Below are 20,516 nucleotides of genomic sequence, written 5' to 3' on the forward strand. Positions count from 1 at the left end.
GCCCGGCGGGGCCGTTCCTGCCCCGTGCCCCGCTAAGCGCATGGCGCCTCGGGGCTCCTTCTCGTAGCCCCCGGGTTCACTGTTGTGCTCCCACAGCTGCGAGGGCCCATGCGGCTGCCCCCGGGCCCTGCCGGCCTCAAACCTGCCCATCTGCACCTCACCCCGCGCAGGAGGCCCTGCCCTGCCCTGGGGCGGCCCAGACCATGGCGGTGGTGGCACCCCTGCCCTCAGTGCGGCCAGCCGGTGCTCAGTGCTTCCTCTGTGGCACGGTGGGTCTGTGCCTTCTGCTGTTCGAAGCAGTCGTGTTACCCTGGGTCTATGGAGTCCGCAGGTAGCCTGTGGCTCTCCAGGGGGCAACCCCCAGGTGGTAAATACCCCAAAACTGACAGGCAAACCATCTGCCGGGGTTGGCATTAAGCAGCCCTGTGTCCCTGGGGCAGGTGTCTCTTCATCCAGGCCAGTGCTGGGGGAAAAAACAGCTGTTACAGCCCCTTGACTGAATGAGCTCTGCCGTAGCATTCATTTGTCCTCTGAGCTTTCTCCAGGAGTAGGTGTCTCTGTGTGTGGGCAGCAGAGGCCCTGCGATGGGGAAAGGTGCCTTTTCCCTCTGCGGAGGTGTCGTGGGGGCTGCTCTGGGGGTGCCTGAAGGACCCACAGAAGGCCTAGCCCAGGCTGACCTTCTGTGTCCAAGGCTGTGCTCCTCTACAGCCTCCCCCTCTTAAGGACCCTGTCTCCCCTTCCTACGTTTTGTGTCAGATCCCTTTGCCTCTGCTGAGTATACTTTGTTGAGTCTGTTCGTCAGGAACATCCTTCTTGTCAGCTCAGTTCTAGCTTGCTTTATTTTTTTCCCTCTAATCCAACCCTTCTGGAAAGAGCTGAAGCCTATATATAGCCTATAAAATGCTTAAGCGAGGCAGATGGAAATTCAGGTCTTTTCTCTCTCAGCCATTAAATTACTGAATCATGCTCTGTGTATTTCTTTTTTCTCAGATCCAACGGGGAACTAATTTTTCCCTAAATTTGGAAGAGTTACAACGGAAAGAACTGAGGATACTTCACATCAAGTTAATTAGTAGTTAAGATGGCACCTAACATGGAGAATGTGTTTAAATCTCCCTCAAATAAAGTAGGGAGTTAAGGTCTGGGCATAGACTGGGAGAGTGTCCTGGCTAGTGAGTTAATGGGTATAAGGCTGCAAAATGAATATATGGTATTGATGCATAATTCCAAGAGATGGTTTAGCATTGTACTTGGAGGCAAGCATTAAGGGTTAAAACTAAAAATACAGAATGGCACAACAAGGTTGAGCTCCAGCTGCCTTACCACAGTGCCTAAATCCAAAGACTTATTGCACCAGAAGGAGTGTAAAACAAATGTTAATTAGTTTTAGGATATTAGCCATACTTGGCTAGGGACTCCATTACTGGGGTGCAGTAGTCCTGGCTGCTTAAACAGGACATTAAACAGGACTGACTTCTTCTAACTGAATACTTTTTCTACAAGCATTTTCCTTTTTCTAGCCCAAAGCATTTTTAATTATTGGATCTTTTGTGGAGCAAGAGCAGCTTCAGCTAGAAGGGCAGCAAATAACTGTACTCCTTGCTATTATTCCAGGGCTCTGAGGAGGAGAATGCTTTTCAGAAAGGCAAGAGCTGAGGGTAGGAATTCCCTGACAGAGAAAAGGAGATTAATTTGCCTCTCATATGCAGCAGCACTGCCATTTTAGTAGAAAATATTAGTAGAAAATATTAGTTGAAAATATTAGTAGAAAATATTAACTGCTTTTATATGTTGTGACAGACTTGACCTGTAAATTTTATGTAGTCTGAAACTCTCTACCATATTGCCAGAAGATATCACATAGCTTTGAGCAATCGGTTTAATTTAATGTGCATCAGTTTCTCTGATTCTAAAATGGATACAGTGATACTTGCCATGAAAAGTGATTCAGTTCCTGTGATTGGTAAAGCCTACCCAAGTGCGGACACGTGTGCTGTTTGGTGTGTGCTTTGGCTCTCAGTGCCTTAAGACTAGATGTCCTGACTGCTTATTTCCTGGGTCTCATTCCAGCTTTGTGTGCGTGCTTGGCTGGGTCGATGTGAGATATCCTCTTCTAACTGTTGAGCATGAAGATGTGCTTCTTGTGTTCAGGTCTGAAAATTATCCTTTCCTTCCAAATACTTATCCATGGTTCTGTAAAGTAGTAGAAATATGAAATCACCTGCTTTGCTCTGGGGCTGAGATGAATAGGTGATTAATATTTTAATAGATGGTGCTTTGAAAACAGTATGCTGTAAGTGCATTATTAGGTATTTCCTGGGGAGCTCAAATGAATCCATGGAAGATAAAAATGTGTCCCTTCTGTGCCTTTGCTGCTTTTTCTTGATCCTAAAGAGAAGCAGAATGCTGCAGATACAAAGTTACCACCTGAAGCATTTTTCAGAGGGAAAGAAAAAGAGGAAGTAAATATGTCTTTCAGGATACAGTATGATTTATAGAATGAGTTATGGTCTGCCCACACCATGCCATGAAACGCAGTGCAGAGAGGCCAGAGATGTTGCCACCTAAGGCTCCTTTAGAAGGAGAAGATACACAGTTGTCATGCTGAGCTTGCCAGCTTGGTGCCCTTTGCTTCACCTGTCTTTAAGCCCTGCAGAGCACAGCCTATACTGTCCAGTTCTGGAATTGTTTAAGTACACATTCCTTTGTTTCAAGAGCTCTCTCTTCAGAATTGAGTGAGTTTCATGTGGCTAACTGAATTTTCCCTAAATTAACTTAAATAAATACCAGAGTTCTGTGGTTTCCAATGTTAGAAATTGTGTTGTGTTCAGTAAAAGCACAGATTTACCCAGCACTGAAAAGCTGGGTCACAGCTCTCCTTGGCTGTCACTACCTGTCATCCTGTAGGCTATTCCAGTTTTGCAGGGATACCTATAGATAACTCGGGAAGTTCCTGTTGTATTATCTGATAGCTGAAATTCACTGAATATAATCTATCTGGCTGAAATTCACTGACTCTAGACACCTACCTTATTCAGAAATCATCCCATAAACCAGCTTTAAATAGACAGTATTAGCATAAATTTGACTTAATGTGGGAGAATGCATCAGGTGCAAATTATTAACTGAATTGAAACCAGGTGTTAAAATAGCTGTGTTTTTTTAATACCTCATCCACAAATATAGAAGTCTAGAAATAAACAGGGTTCCAGTTAGAGTTGTTGAGTTTGAGAATTTCTGATTCATAAGAAACCTTGGTGCTTCAGGTGTTTTCATGCTCTTAAAAAAAAAAATACTGCTTCCGCAGAAACGGACATTTCAATGTTTCTGAATCCCAGCTCCTCAAAGTTGGCTCCCCAGGCTGCTGTGGGGTCAGGTAACCTGCTTCCTGCAGTCCCTGAAGGCAGAGAATGGCAGAACCTGAAAAGTTAACCTTAACCACTATGTTTCAGCAAAGACTTGAGGTGCAATTTCTATCACAGACTTAAGAAAATCCTGAGCTATGAGCCAGTCACCCCGTCTACCCCTGACAGCCAGTGGAGAGAAACAGCCATTCCTGAAGGTGGTTAGTCCTGATCTCAGACAGGTGTCTGACCAGGGAGGGCTGAGTTACCATCTGGAAGGGGCTGTGCTAGGAGGAGGTGAATCACTTTCTGGATCATTTGTGTGTCCTCATTGACTATAAAGGGTAGAGAGGGCGACCGTCTCGTACCTGAGTATACAAAAGTTAGACACTTAAGAAATGAATTCTCAGCATTGTTTTTAATTAATGAGGTTTTTTTAAGCAATGTACTTTGTGTAAGAAAATTCCTGCTCAACTCTAGTTCTGCTATCTTCAATCAAAAGAAGGAACTTCACCATTACGTGAAATAGCATCTGTATCAGGGAATCTACAACTATACCAAGGGTTTCCTCATATTTTTATTCTTTGCTTAAAAAGAAAAATACAGCCCCACAAGCAAATTCAACAAAGTGTTAGAAATGAAATATATTTACAAAAAGAAAAAGCCCCAGCCTTTGAAAATCAGAAAGTTTAGAGTGAGTTTTCAAAGCTGAATTTTAATTCTGCTCTGATAAACTTTTTTTAATGTTAACATACAAACTGTATGTATATTTGAACATAACACTTGCTTTGATTTATGCTTTACAAAACTTAAACTATACAGGACAGAATGTATTGACCCTACAAAAAGAATCCTTACGCCATGTAGGGTGACTGCAATTGGAAGTCTGATGAGTGACAGTTGTGGCCTCGTCCCAGGAGTGGCATGAGCCGTGTGCCTGTACAGTCTGAGCACTTACTGCCTGGCCTGTGAAGAAAATAGTTATAGTGTCACTCCTGAGATGGTTAATAGGTATAAAAGGAGCAAGATTTATAGGTGAGGCTGCATTTTCAATGACTTCTAGTTTCTGTACAGCAATTTGACTGGAGGGATGGGATATTAGAGGTAGTAAATTTTTCTCTTGGTGTCTCAGTTCTTCCTTCTACACAGAGCTAGAGCACCTGCTATTAGATGAATTATCAACATGACGACATCCCAGGTAGTCTAATTTCTATAGGTGCTGAGCATTTGAAATACACTGAAATCGAAAGGTTGTGGTGTGTTTGCACTTCTGAAAATTGAGACAGAAATTCTTAAAACTAGAAAGGAATCTCCCTCTGATGAAGTGGCATTATCTGGTGACATCCCAGAGCATGATGACACTTCACCAACAGTCTTGTTTTCTTGAGAGTTATTAGTGAATCTGCATTGTCATTGTAAATACAAATGAGTACCTGAGAGGTAACTATAAAGTAAATAGATGGATGGAAATGAATAAATACATTTCAATGAGCTTTGCTGTCAGTCATAATTGTGTAAGCTCATAAAAACCCCCATACTGGAGAGCTAATATGCATATATGCAATTATGTTTTAAACTACTGCATGTATTTGGCCACTATATTCTAGTGTGACTTGTAGCATTGGACAGTGTAGGTGTAGAATGTAAGGAAATGGAAGCTCCATATGGTTCTGATGGAAGCATGGAAGAGATCTTAAAAATTAAATGTTTTGCACTTTCCAGGCTCAGGGTGTGTTTTCAGCTATCTAAGGCTATGTGTATGTCTCAGCCCGAGTCTTCTCAATTTATCTCATTCTAAGGTTGGTATTTTTGAAAAGACAGACTGTTAAATGGAACTTTGTGAGTCATGCATTTGGCTCACTCAGGCTTTGAGGGTAGGAATACCAGCCCTAGGTGTCAGTAGTCCTTGATATCTAGCCAAGAAGAGGAGCAATAATCAGATGTAAAATCAGTTTCAAGATCATAGATTTGAAAGATTAGGGAGAAATATGAAAAGAAAATACAAAAAAGCACAGCTGAGCTCCATTGTTATTACTTTTTCATGTGCTACTATGCAAAAGGTGGTGTTTGAAGCTTAAAAACGTTTTGTTGACCGGGTAAATGACAAGATAGACACTAAAGCTAGAACAGTTTTTGATCTTGGCTTCATGTGGAACAAATCTTAATTTTAGCTCTTCAACAATAGGAACTGTGATTCATGCAGCCCATATTTTCACCCCAATGAAATCATGACCATACAGGGAGTGCAGGTTAAAAACCAGCTGATGAATTGCAAGCTTCAGACTCTTGCAGACAAAAGATATATATATATAGCTTTTGAGGTGTTTTTTCCTCTGTAACAGTGTGTTTTTCCTTCTCTTTTCTGTAGTACTGTTTAAATACTGGTGTAAATAAATCAGTGTAGATCTTTTCAATGCCTCTTACAGTGAGGAGCAATTAATAATTGCATGTTAGATCTAACCTGTTTGAAAGCCTGCTGTAGTCCTGCCAATGCTACCTATTTTTGCCTAATAAAATCTTCCTCAGAGAAGTGGAAATGTTAAAGAGAAACGTTTTAAATACTTTCATTTTACTTTTCCTCCTTCAGATAATTTCACACCACAGGAACTTGAGGGGGTGGTGTCACAGAAAATCATACTGGCTTCTGAGTTTCTCTGAAGTCCAGAGATGCTGAAGAAGGATCATTTCTACTTCAGAAGCTAGATATTTTTAGTGAGTAGTGAGTCTTTTATCAATAAAGGAATGTCCATAGCACTCACAAGCTGAGCTCATATCTGCAGGAAAACATGTTTCTCCTCAGCCACTGGATATTCAAGAAAAGAGAAAAGTGATTTGCTATAAAAAAGAAAAAAAAATCTTTTTCTTCAGCCCTTCTATGATCGATCACTTGAGGAGAAATATACTTGGATGTGTTTACAGGGCAGTGGCTACATCTGGCAGCTAAAAAGATCTTCTGGGTGGCTGCCTCTTGAAGCATGAAGCCCTTATTTTGTGCACAAAATTTGCAGTTATAGTGCACAGGAAGCATGATGTCAGGAGAATGTGAGCTCTGGCTCCAAGAATGTGCAGCTCTGGGAGAGGTGCATGGCCCTGTGCAGCGTGTGCAGGAGAGCAGCATCTCTCTGCTCGGGCATCTGGGGGGGATCCCCTTCAGCTTGGTAGCTTGCTGCAGCGTGTTGCTGCCTAGCCTTGGGCTGACTGCAATTTCCTCCAGATCAGGTCAGGTTTTCACAGAATGGGGAAGTTTTTGTGGAAATCCCTTTGTAACTCCATTGCTTTTCAAAAAGAGTTTTTCTCTCCGTAGAGAAACGATGTTGGTCCTTTGCCCCTCAGGTGTCTCCTTCCCTGTGGTGCTGTACAGCAATGGTTACTCCTGACCTGGGTGTTTGTCTTCACGGGCAGGGGCCCAGGTAGATATGCCATGTAATAAAAAAGAAAAATTAATATTGCAAAGCCTGTGCTTTTATTGCTACAACATCTTCGATATCAAAGTTCTGCTCAAAATACTGGTATGGTAAAGCAACAGGGATATTCTAAAAGCAGTATTATTTTGATTGTTAAAAATAGACTTCTATCTCTAGAAAGTATATTGAATTTTCTCTTTTATGGCTTAATGATTTGCTGTTATGACAGACTTAATCAATCTGATGAGTCCATGTTCAATGCTCTGGCAAATATAATCAGCCTCGGAGTGTTTTCTTACTCCACAAAGGCACATTGCTTCTGTGTTTATTTCGTTCTGATGTTTTATCTGTAAACCATATTTCTTTTTCTTGAAGAAAAGTATGCTGCTCTGAGACATACTTTGAAAGCCATGTGTTTAATTTACTGAATATGAAATGATCTTTTTATTTAGGAAGTGAAAGGAGAAAGTTATAGAACAAAACGTCCAGCTCCGTAACGGATGCAGAATTTACAGAGAGAAAAAGAAAACATTGATCATATAAACATCACATGGCAGATTTAAAGAAAGTTTGTAGTAATAAAAAAGACTGTTAGAGGCTGCAGGACCAGTCTTACACCTTGTTTCTAAAAATGATTTACACAATATCCATTTGTTTGACTGCAAGATCAAGATCTACCTTCCATAATTCATTCATTGCTTCTGAATCTTCATTCTGTGTTCTTTAATTTTACTTGTCCAAAATTCTGCTGATACCTGTTTCTTCTGTGAGGGAGAAGAGAGACAGGTCAGTGTCACACGAACCCCCAGCGACAGTGCCAGCAGCCTGCAGAGCTGAACGGCACCTCCGCCTTTGCTGCGATGCGTCCCTGGGCTGCTCCACGGTTCTTTGCCTTGAAAAATACTTGTACATGTCTTTAGAAAGGTAAATGATGTGAATATATTGCATTTGTGTTAATTCTTACTCAACAAGTATGTGCACAAGTATATTTCCAAAGAAGTATCTAAACACTTTTGTCCTCTGCAGACCCTAATTCCTTACTCCATGCAGCAACGGGCATTCCCTAGTGTCAGCCACCTGTAATAAAGGCATTCACACACACACCCTTCATTGTTCCTGCTCTCTTCCTTGCTTTTCTTGTTCTTAAACACCCTTCAGCCATGAGGGATGTGGTTTAGTTCATATGATACAGCCTTCTGAGCACCGTTGACCACACAGTGAGAGAATGTTGATCACCGAGTATTAGCCTGCAAATACAGCCTGCAAGTAGAAGAGCAAACACTACGAGGTACAAAAGCTGCAGGAGTTTCAGCTGGATGAGAAGAGTAAGAACGACGGGCTGTATTCGGCCAGGAATTGTTTTTTAATGTCAGGAACAGCAAACTGTGCATCCCTGGGGAGGGACCAGGAATGACAGAGTCCTGCAACCTGCTGTTTTGGCACATGCAATTAGAGGGCGTGATACAGATCGTGGAAATTTGATGCTGTTCATATTAGAACGTCAGGTGGAAATAAAAGTCATAAAAATAACTAGTATGAATATAAATAGGCAAAAATAGATTCACCTATGAGTGTAAATTCTGAAAACAGACCTAAGCAAAAAACTGATACAATGAGAGCTTCCTCCACTGAGAAATATAACTGCATCTGACAGCATTTCAGATTTTCTTCTCCCCTTACTCTAAAAACATAATGACTTTGTTATTACAAATACGAAATACTCAAGATGCCTTCTTGTGGCTTCAGCCTAATATTCGCAATGAGGAAAAAAAATATCTTTGTTCACATTGGATTCAGTCTCACATACATTAAATTCAGTAGAAGTGTTACAGTTGATCAGGCCTCTAGTATCTTAAAATTATTCTCTATATTACTTTCTTTAATGATGTTTACCTTTTTATTGGCTTTCTTCTTCCACTTAGGAAACACTACAAGTCCTCTTGACTAATCAGAGCATTAAAAAGATCAACTGTAATAAACAATTTCAAAGAAGCAGCTGATCAAATGCTCCTTAAACTGTTCCCAAAGCTAATTTGTACATTAGTTCTTTCTTTTGCCTATTTATTTTGTGTAAAAGACAAAGGACTGCTTGAGAAACCCAGGGCTTGAAAAAGAACTGTACCATAAAAAGCTCCATATGCTTAAAAGCTCAACTGTGAGACAATGGTAAGAGATAATGGGAGACTGGAAGAGAACATTGTGCCAGTGATGTTCCAAACACCTCTACCAGGGGACTTCTACCCAAGCGCCGGGTGATACCTCTGACACGAGGGACACTGGCCCAGCTGGGCTGTAGGTATCGTTTCAGCAGATACTGCTAGTTCTTTTACGGCTTCTTGTGTCCCATCAGGGTTCCTCTGTCATAACCACAAAAAATGTGCATTTGCTATACAACTTCTCAGTAGTGGAGATGACACATCAGTATTTGCCTTTTATGCCAGTCTTGATCTGCCTGTAACTTTTTCAGTTTTCAAAATGATACAAAATATTTATAAACTAACCAAACTCCAGAAGAAACACTATTAGCTGTAGCTTTACTACATAAAATATTTTATTATAATTGTCACCTATCAAGTTTTGATGTATTGTAAAATGGTTTCACGAAGTGCCAACCTCCCACACCAGAATGACATCTACAAGTATTTCTGCATTAGGTCTGTATGTCTGTGAATAAGGATACGCAAATGTAGGTAGATATTCATGTTCTAGAAACGGTTACAATTTTCAGTTTCAGCAATGTGTGGGAGGCTGTCATTGAAATAATTTCCTTCCACGGAGAGGAACAACATACACATGTTGTCTTGCCGAAGAAGACCAGTGAGGATAACCACATCTGGTACTCAGCAGGAAACGCTGGGAGTCCTGCCTGTCACCTGCGCAGTGGTGAGGGTGCTCGGGGAGCTCAGCATGCATAGCAGGCATGTGCATCACTGATGATGTCACTATGTTCTTGGAAACTCACCCAAAGGTTTGTGCCATTTAAGAGCTATTTCTACCCACAGTCATTCACAGGTGAGTCACCAACGTACCTGCCGGTCAGGTCTGCGCTACCTCAGCATGGGACTCCTTGTGCACACCAAGCCATCCACCTGTGAAAGTGGCCTCGGTGACTTGTTTCAGGGCAGCCCTGACACACCTCACCGCCCAAGCTGGACAGACCTGCTCCCACCTGCTCCCAGCAAAGGTCACTAATGGAACCCAACAGCTACGCTAGCTTCACCGATGCCCAATTAAAGAAGCCTTACAATGAGTTTATGTGCAAAACTGTCAAGGATACTGGTGCTACTTATTAGAGGCATCTCTTTCTCCTTCTCTGCATCCTTGACTTCTCACAAGAGCTCCATTTTAGTAGAATAATGAACTTGAATTTGAGAGTCAGCTGCAACTGGAGGAGTTCCAGTCAATACGACTTATCTTTTTATTTGACTGTCAACAAGATCTCCACATACAAAATACAAATTATCAAAAGATTTCTTCCAGAGAAAGGAGAGAGAGGGAGAAACATTTTCAATTCATGATTAATTTTGTGAAGTATCTTGTTATTACTCCAGAGGAACTAAGGGTACCTATCAAAAAATGGCTTCAAGGATGGCAAAAATTAAAAGCAGGATTAAATAACATGCAACTTAATAATATAAGAGTTGTAGCTGTCATTACCAGGCAGAAAAAATAACATCACCATCTACAGGGAGGATGCAGCAATACGTGTGCCAGACCAAACAGTTACCTGCAGTCCTAGCTCAAGAAAAACATCTGGAAAAAAATCTGTCTAACCTGATTTTATCATGTCAGCTGTACATGAGCCAGCAGTGTGCCCAGGTGGCCAAGAAGGCCACCAGCATCCTGGCCTCTGTCAGGAACAGTGTGGTGAGTAGGGCCCGAGAGGTGATCGTCCCCCTGAACTGGGCACTGGTGAGGCCTCACCTCGAGGGCGGTGTCCAGTTTTGGGCCTCTCACCACAAAAAAGACATTGAGGGGCTGGAGCGGGTCCAGAGAAGGGCAACGGAGCTGGTGAGGGGTCTGGAGAATAAGTCTGATGAGGAGAGGCTGAGGGAGCTGGGGGTTTTCAGCCTGGAGAAGAGGAGGCTGAGGGGAGACCTTCTCGCTCTCTCCAACTCCCTGTAAGGAGGGTGTAGAGAGACAGGGGTTGGTCTCGTCTCCCAGGTCACAGGAGATAGGACAAGGGGAAATGGCCTCAAGTTGTGCCAGGGGAGGTTTAGATTGGATACTAGGAAACATTTCTTCATGGAAAGGGTTATCCAGCATTGGAGTAGGCTGCCCAGGGAAGTGGTTGAGGCACCATCCCTGGAGGTGTTCAAAAGACGGGTTGACATGGTCGTCGGGAATATGGTTTAGTGATTTTTATTTCTTATTTTTTAATTATTTTTTTGTCAGAGTTAGGTTGATGGTTGGACTAGATGATCTTTAAGGTCCCTTCCAACCTAGATGATTCTATGATTCTATAATTCTAAAGATCACACATACACACTGTAGAACTTGCAAGTGACAGTCCTGGGGTAAACAAATACCCTACAAGCAGGATGTTCCCTGAGCTCAGCAACATTTGCTCATCTATCTTGTAGGAGACGGTGAAATTTTCCCCAGCTTTCAAAGGGCAACTGGGAACATACTGTCCTTTGTTCTTTAACTGCTCACGAGGAAGTCACACAAACTAAGGGTTTGCTAAGAAAATACATTAATTTTTTTCTAGACTGCCAGTTTTATCTTGATATTGGCTCCCTCTCTTTCAGCAGCACACCAGATGAAGACAGCTTAGTTGTTAGCTTGATGCACTTCACCCTTTCCTTATTGGGGAAAAAAAAAATTCCACAAATTCCTAGATTTGAGACACATGCTGTCACCTGGGTATAAATATATCCAGCGTTACCCTCTTGGCTCTGTGACGCTTTAGGCATTTGTTTGGGAGGTGGATAGGCAGAAAGAATTTAGTCTTGGCTTCAGCCTTCTTCCTCATTTTAAGGGGAGCAAACTCTCTTTTACAAAGCGCCTCAGAGCTGGCCCCGAGTGCCCCGTCCCCGCCAGCAGCGCCTGGGAAGGCCCTGGCAGCCAGAGCTCTGCAGGCCCCACCACAGCCCTCCCTCTGAGGAGGAGGTGAGGGCCTCACAGCTGGTGCTCACTGACACCTTGGCTCCTCTGCTGCCACCACAACGTCCGCGTCCGGCTGCACCTCTCCCATAGCATCCTGCTCAGGACAGCTGGTAAGGTAATGGAGAGCACACACTTCAAAACTTCTTCCCATGCACCACCTGTAACGAAGAACTCATCTTGCCCAAGGAGGTGGTTGAGGCCCCTTCCCTGGAAATGTTCAAGGTGAGGCTCGACGAGGCCCTGGGCAACCTGGTCTAGTTGGGGGTGTCCCTGCTGACTGCGGGGAGGTCAGACTAGATGGCCTTTGGAGGTCCCCTCCAGCCTGGGCAATTCTATGAATTCTATGAATCTCCCCGTGCTAAGATGGACTATTTTTTAGAGGTATCTCCCTCCGTTGCCACTAATTATGAGGCAAGCACAGATCCAAGAATCATAGAATGGTCTGGGTTGGAAAGGGCCTTTAGAGGTCATCTAGTCCAAGCCCCCTGCCCTGGGCAGGGACACCTCCCACCAGACCAGGTTGCTTAAAGCCCCATCCAGCCTGGCCTTGAACACTTCCAGGGATCCACAACTTCCCTGGGCAGGTAAGTCACATAATTTTAAAGCAGCTGATTAGGAGAGAGTTCCAGTGTAAGTAACAGTTCGGGGGCAGGGGGGTTGGAACTCAATGATCTTTGGTCCCTTCCAACTCTAACCATTCTATGATTCTATGAAATAATGCCCCTGGGCAGAAAGATTCCCTGTCTCTTGCCTGGTGGAGATGATGTCAATCAACAAGGGAGCATGGAGAAAGACACAGGATCTATGGGAGGTTTAAGACATTCACAGGAACCAGGACTTCGTTAGTCCTGCTCTTTAGAGTAGAAATTGTTTTAAATAGATCTCTTTCCTCAGGACTTGCCAAAACCTGAATTTATAATTATGATTCAATTTCTATTGTGCCACCCTTTCTGCAACAGAAGTCCTGACTACTACCATGACTACCACCTGCCACCAGTGACCACCATGTAAGAGGAATTATGGGCCAAGCGACGGCTACGGGCAGGGGACTGCACACCTCAGCTGGTCTGGCACAAAACACCAACTGCCAGCTCAACAACGCTATCTTTGTATTGCATGTTATGAAAGCATGAGAGCATCCACAAATTGCTATGGTTTTGATGACCATCAGCCCACAGAAACACATCTCAAATCATTTCCTCACGCTTTGATATGCTTGATGTTATGTTACTGACTGATGAACCACAGAACTTCCAAATCCTTTTCTCTTACAAAGGAATACCCAGTTTTGCTATTTTCCTGTCATTTCAGAACAAGGTGTCTTTTGAAATAACAATACCAATATAAGTGTCATAAGAAGACATATAACATATCTGCCACTACAGATTGCTGGAATCTGTCATCATTTATTGCAGTCAATTGAAGAAGGAATAAAGTTCTATAACAACATCCTACCTCCATTTACAAACATTTGCTACCATAAAGGGTAATTTTACTCGGATTCAACTAAATAACGAAGCTTACATTTTACCTTAGTAAAATCAGCACTGAAATACATGCTTTCCAAACAAGGCAATATATACCAATCATTTTCTTTAACTGTACAATGCAACTTTATATATATTTTAATAGAGTGATTCCTTCACACAATAAAGGCTCCATAATTTTAATAGTGTACCAAATGTATCTAAGCTAACTAGCAGAAACAAGTATAATTTTAAAAGAGAAAACTTGCTGCAGAAACGCAACATACAGCCTTTTAGTGAAGAAAACAAACTGGCGCAGCACGCATCCCCCAGTACTGCAAGAACTCGCTTACACAAGCAGAACAATCTTCCTTTGTCTTCCAGAAATTTAACAGAAAATGGACATAAACCCTGCTGTTTTACTCTGTTACACTAACAAAAAGAGCTACAAAAATAGATTCGATCAGTATTTATGATAAAAACATACCTGTGGCTAATCTAATGGCTGTCACAAGCCACTGCTTTACCTTAATGCCATATCCAGTGAATTGCTAATATTATCCATTGGGAAGAGGAGGAAGACAGCACTGAAAAAGCGCTGAAGTGCTTCTTTCCTAACTGCAGACACTGCAAGAAATCAAACCAGAAATGGCCGTTTATGCCCCAAAATCAATGCAAGATGCAAGAAATCAAACCAGAAATGACCGAATTATGCTGCTAAGCCTATTCATAACGATGCAGAAAAGGCAGAAGTTTCCAATTAAAATTTCTGCTTCCTATTCGCACTGGTGGTACACCGTGTGATGAAGTACCTTCCAACGCACTAGCCACTGAAGAGGCAAAGCATTACCAGAAATAAGACTTTCAATAAGCAGTATAGAAGAAAGATAGCTGACCCAGCGTATCTTTAGGTAGCTGAAAATGTCACCAGATTTTAGGAAAACAAAACTGTTGCACTACAGAAGGTCAACTAGAATGTATCAGGTATAAATACAGACTAATTTTCTGATATCCAAACTATGCTGCAGAATTTAAATTTATAGAAGTTAAAGGTTCAAAATGTAATTACCACTAGTTAACATCTTCTACGGAAAACAGGCATTAGTAGACCTCGTTTTCCTCTTCAGCGAGGTATCTGGTTGATAAACCTAACTGAAGACTTCCTAATTTTGTAGGGCATCGTCACAGCGAGTCCAACGTCTTGGCTCACAACTAGCACGACACTATGGCAATAAAACATACAGAGGGTGGACAGACTGTCAGCTTCCCAAGAGGAGCTTCCCCACTGCCTACAGGTCAGGTGAGTTCTGAGGAAGGGTGTTCAGATTTGTGATAGGACTAACACATTTTAATGCTCTAATAAAACCATGCAAAAGGCAGCCAGGCAAAGCCATGCGTTCTTACACAGAGCCAGAGTAATGCAAAACACCAGAAATCATGAAGTTTACCTGCCCTTCGTTCAGGTACAGCATCCTTTGGCATAGCAAAAGGCAGAAAGCCATACAGGGAAAACATGTAGGCCACAAAATGGCCTCTCCAGGCATCTCTATCAAGGAAAAGATAACACAAATAGCATGCACTAAGGTAGGTTACAAAGAACAGCACTCTAAAGCTGTGTAAGGGCACCCCCCACTACCTGCAGTCCTGAGCTGACCCTCTCGAATTAAACCTGCATTCCCATCATCCCATTTACAGCCATCAGTCCAAGAGGAGAGAAAATGGAGCTTCTGTCCCCTCTGCACCAAGAAGAAAGAAACCCCAACCCACTCTAACAGAGAAAGAGGGGATGGTTCTTGATTTAAGGGGGTTTTTACCAATCAACCACTGTGCTAAATGCCAACTTCAGCCAAGTGCTGATCTCAGAGGTGGCTGCACTTTCGATGAACGGCATCTAGGTTCATGAACTGCAAAGCTCTTCCAGCACTTTTAAGTCACTACATAGATGTTTAAATACGTACAGAAATCCAAGCCCTTATATATCTCAGTAAGATACTGACTACCAATTTCACATCACTGTACTTGCATACTTGCATAGTATAAATAGTATTAAATATCATCTGCACACTGAGCAAACAGCAGGTCCAAAATTTGAGTTGCAGCATCATATTTACATAGTATCTCTCAGAAAATTCACCACAAGCATGACAAAAACAACAAGCTTCACAACAAATCCAGGTGAGATTTTTCTGTACATTGTATTTTTCAACAACTAGAAGTATTTTATTAGCAATACATACATGTTTATACATTAAAAATCTATACAACGTCCTTTTCTCTCCCAGTCTCCGAAACGTGTAGGTTCAGGGCCTCTAGGTCCACCCCTCTCTTTTGTAACAGGATTGATTCCATCTGGGAATTCTAAAATTACAGGGAAAGTTCATTAAAATACCGGTGATGTTGACAAATATAAAGATGTCACCATCTACAATGTTTGCCTCTTAGTTTCACTTATAAATACAGAACCAATTCTCTTTTAACAGCAACCTTGAGTTAACCATTTCCCAGAGTCATCCAACAGTCATTTCAGAGCTCTGTGACTACAGTCAGCAACATACAGATCATATTCAGTAATGCAAATAAAAAAGCACCTCAGCGTACGACTGTTTCTCATGAATTCAGAGTGAAAACTGGCATCATACAGGTATGCTGTACCTATGTACACTGCATGTAAAACACCAGGTCGTTCTCTGTGTTTGTTTAGGTCTCTAATTTTAAGCACTCAGACTTTAATTCAGCTTGAATTTTAGTCAAGATCCTATCATTCTTGTATTTAAAACACCATGTTTTCGTGGATGCTGGTACGTTTTTCAAGAACTAGCATGTTGATATTCATCAACACCAGGCTATATCGTCACAGAAGGTACTATAAAATCCTAAATAGCTAAAATTAGACTTTTTACCTTCTAAAACTTAACCTAAGCTCACTAAGTCACCGTGATGCCTTTTCAGTAGACGACAGACTATAAGCTGCTTCTGTTCCCAGCACCCTGCCATCTGATGCCAGCTCCTCCACACCACGGGTCTGTCTGGACTCAACACTCTCACACTACTCAGTGCTCCCTTACTCAGGGTCCTCTCTTACGAGTAGCACCTCAGGCCACCCACAGGGCACAACAGCCATCCCACTGGGCATCACCAAGCCACAAAGTACTTTTTGGCACAGCACCACCCTAGGCCGAGTGTCTCCTCACCCTGCACTATGCTCCGGGGCTCCCTGAAGCTCACTGTGCCCCACATGTCCCCTGGCCACGCTGTTTCTGCAGAGCTGCCCATACATATGAGTAACTCAGGGCTCCCTCAGTTGCATCCGTAACTCAGCCCTGGTAGGCAACACCAATAATGAAAATGAGAAAGGACAACAGAAATCCTGGAGAGCAGAGAAAAAAGTAACGGAGAGAGACTTGTGTAGCTACAGGCTATATATGATGACATACAGGGATGCCTATTTAAAAATTCATGCAGCCCAGGACAGGAAATGTCCGCATTTGAGCACCTCTGGCAGTACAAGGAGAGCAAATGCACCTGGTATTACTCTGCAGGTACCATCACCCCAGTATCCAAGCACTACGGATGTGCTGACAGTGGATGCAGAAGCTCAAAAGATCTCTCCATGACAGCTCACTGCAGTGGGAATTCAAACAGCCAGCTTAACTCTTACAGTTTTCCTAATGACACAATGGGTGGTCAGAATTCTAACAAATTACCCCTGGTGTTACATGGAAAAAGTATATAGGTACAACTAAATTTGAAGCCAAAAGAAACCTTGAGTCTTGCTCTAAACAAACAACACCTAAGCAAAAAGCAAAAGATAATTACACATTTGTTTTAAATGAAGCAGTGATGGCATTTATTTTCTTGGGAATAAAAGGACAAGAATTAAATAGCTTACACAGTAATTCCAACTCTGAGTCAGTTCTCAAGTGAGTCAATATGAAATTGCTTGCAGCCATTTCAGAGATGATACTATAATTTTTCAGTCATTCTGTCATCTGGATATTCATAGTAATCTATTGATATATTAAAAATGCTTGTCCTAGAGACCTCAAAGTAGATAAACATGGGGTATCGCTACTGCTAAAGCGTAGCAGTACGCCTTAGCATCCCACTACGGTGAGTAAGATACAGCAAGACTAGCACTGCTAGTGAAGGGAAATGGCTAACTAAAAAGAAGGAAGGAGGAGTCTTTCTCCTGTGACTTTCTAGTGACTTCAGCAGCAATGTATCTGTGCCTCAATCTCGCTGAGTTCTCTAAATGCAGCCCCACTAAGGTCACTGGAATGCAACACAATTATCAGTTCATTAGGTCTCCTCTGATCCTGGTAAGTGGCTCAGCAAACTCAGCAATTGCTGTTATTTTTCAAAATGCTATCTGCAAGACTAAGAGGAAGCCTGACCACAAATCGCTTGTGGACTAAGAAATGTAACAGGCTTTTTGTATAATAAAAAGTAGCTGGTGCCCTCGTGAGTTTACTACCACCACTTATAGCTGTACTATAATGATCAATACCAGCCACATTTCTCAGCATCATGCAAAGCCATTCAGCTCAGAAAGTGACGCTGAATGCCTACCCCCCTTCTTACACTGACAGCAGCACTGCAGCCCAGGGGCCTGCCTTTAAAACATGGCTTGCAATTTCATAAAACATGACTTACTTTCCAGGGGTTCCCTCTCTACACTGGACTCCTCAGATTCATCAAATCGACCCACAGGTAACTTGGGTTTCTTAAGCGGCTGCTTGGCAGGTTCCGATCTTCCTCTTGCCTCGGAGCTGGCGCTCCTCAGACCGCTGCACAGCAGGGATGGCTCTGTCAAACAAACCGACACGCACAGCATCAGTGTGAGAGTTCAATACCTGGGACTGTGCAGACTGTGCACCTCTGAAAAACCCTCATTTCAGGAACTAGGGAGCAGAGGCCAGGAAAACAAACTCCAAATATTAGTTTAACATTCAACTCCTCAACACCCAAGAAATCAGCACAGATCATTATTTTTGGCCCTAGAAACATATGCAGGCAGAACTGTGTTAGTTGTATAACTCAGCTGACATAACCAGCGTATTTTAAACTACTTGAACTTATCTTCACTGTTATATTCTTGTATATTAGACTCTAAACAGTAATTATGCTACCAGTACATTCTGTTTTCCTGGAGAAGTCCTAACCTCCCGCGAGATGCCTGCTGATTTCCATGTCTTGGCTCATTGACAGCAGTTTTTGAGTCAGAAAAAGCTTCTGCTTTCCCAAAGGAAAGTTTTAAAAAATAAAATGTTGATCCCTTACTAGCAGGTTTTCCAGAATGTTGGTAGAGAATAGTTGGGCTTCCCTTATGATGATAAAATAACTCAGCTGGTAGCCAAAAGCAGGACAAACTTTGAGCACATTCAAGTTCAATTATAGAACCACATACAAATGCTTTAATTAAAAGCATGAACTTTTTTCCTTTAAAGTCCTACTAACTTTTTTTTTAACATAAATGTAGGAAAAAGTCTATTAATAGCCATACCTAAAGTTCTTTCAAGCAGTATAAAAATGGAGGTGCACAAATATCATAAGTCATAAATTATTCAAGAGTTATGAACAACTAAAAAATTACATATGAATATCAGTCTCTCAAAATGACTGATATTTCTCCATTTTGGTTAAAAAGTCCACAGTGAGCATGGACTACTCTTTAAAAATATTTTAGCTATGGACATGGGCCTAAAGCAGCTCTGATTTTTCTCAAGAAGGAAGATTCAAACAGAAACTCCCCCTGTACCAGCCTAGATGCAAAATACTTGAAAGAACTATTATTCTACCTTGCTGAAGAGACCAGATCAGGAAACCACCTCAAGCAGCATGGATTTGACTCAAGTATATATATACATCAACCAACAACGCACCTATACTCCTGGAATCAGCATATTCATACATCCTAAAATGCCACAACTTAACTCCTACAGTAACATAAACTGTACTATGCCTGCCAACTGCTGCCAATGCCCCAAAGAAATATTTTTTTTTATTTTTATTTGAGCATGACATAATAGACTATCAACTGTGAAGAATCTACACCTTCTGCAAACATTGGATCTCTCTACTCCTGCCAACCATCTTGTCATTCTTCAGCAATCTAAAAGAAAACCAGGCTAGAAAATTAAATTAAAGTTGATATCTAGTCCAAGTTCAAATAAAAGTCAGATTAAGGTGCTGATATGAAATGGATTATCTCAGTCAGCAAAGAGGCAAAATCCACTTTCCTATTTGCAATACCTGATATTGATAAAAACACATTCTTCTAAACAGAGGTGACAGAAGCTCAACATAAAGTACCTCTGAAAAAGATGAGATGAACAATCAACTTTATCAGGAAACTAGAGTCTACAAACTGATCTTTGACTCCCTCATCTTTTATAAGCAGTCACAGAGCCATCAAATTTATTAATTATATAGCTGTATTTGAAAATAAGCTGAAAATCCCAAGTTTTTAAAGTCACTGCACAGCCAACATCCACGACATTCAGTCTTTTGAAGCGGCCCAGGGCCTGTGATTTATCACACCGAGTCATTGGTGCAGTGGGAGCCGCGCACCCATCGGGAGACCCAAATCTCCACATGAACCTAACGGCCAAATGAGAGCCTAAGAGAGGGGCCACAAATATCTAACAGTATTTTTTTCCCCCAGCTCTTCTATTAACACACATTGCACTGGTGTGTTCAGGCCTGTCAGTAACGCCACACCAGTGGCGGTGGGTGACGTGGCCCAGCTCTGCGTGCCCGAGGGACAGACACACGCTGCCCCGTGCACAAACCACCTGTATCTCCTCTTAAAAGACGGAGGCCAATGACTCCCAAGGCAACAGTAAGCTCCCTCCAGCTATTCTACAAATATTAAACCCTGGCTTAATATTTTACTACCCTTTAAAAACTCACAGCAATGACAGGGAGAGAAAACCTCTGGAACCGAGTGAGGCCTGATAGCAGGTTTGCAATACAGGGGAGAAGGTGAGTCTCTAGAGAGGGGGAAAAAAGCTAGAACCCGGCAGGGAAACCCGGGGGGCACCCACCGCCCGGACAGAGGCCGCGGGAGCCACACTCCCCTCACGCGCCGCCATCTTAGGGCCCCTCAGCACCCCCCGCGCCGACACCCCCGGCCGGCGGGCACTCCTCCCGCCTCGTCCCAACCCCCCCGCCCGAGGAAGGGCAGCAGAGAC

General features: G+C 42.5%; 1 protein-coding gene and 1 long non-coding RNA gene across 2 annotated transcripts in view; both read right to left on the reverse strand.

Annotated features, from left to right (window-relative positions):
• The window catches only part of SMAP1 (small ArfGAP 1), a 92,463-nt gene that overhangs the window by 70,789 nt on the left and 1,158 nt on the right, over positions 1–20,516 (reverse strand). The window contains exons 2-3 of the mRNA XM_014936850.1: positions 20,370–20,397; positions 17,977–18,129 (exon numbers count right to left, since the gene is read on the reverse strand). Of these exons, the coding sequence (XP_014792336.1) occupies positions 17,977–18,129; positions 20,370–20,397 (181 nt within the window). The remainder of the gene's footprint in view (positions 1–17,976; positions 18,130–20,369; positions 20,398–20,516) is intronic.
• LOC106885058 lies at positions 7,149–15,681 on the reverse strand. Its single transcript, XR_001411378.1, has 2 exons — positions 15,561–15,681; positions 7,149–7,512 (listed from the first exon to the last, which is right to left on the reverse strand). It is a non-coding gene; the product is annotated as an uncharacterized LOC106885058 (long non-coding RNA).

The sequence above is a fragment of the Calidris pugnax genome, unplaced genomic scaffold (genome assembly GCF_001431845.1).
Source record: "Calidris pugnax isolate Ruff unplaced genomic scaffold, ASM143184v1 scaffold12, whole genome shotgun sequence".
In the NCBI taxonomy this organism is placed as follows: domain Eukaryota; kingdom Metazoa; phylum Chordata; class Aves; order Charadriiformes; family Scolopacidae; genus Calidris; species Calidris pugnax.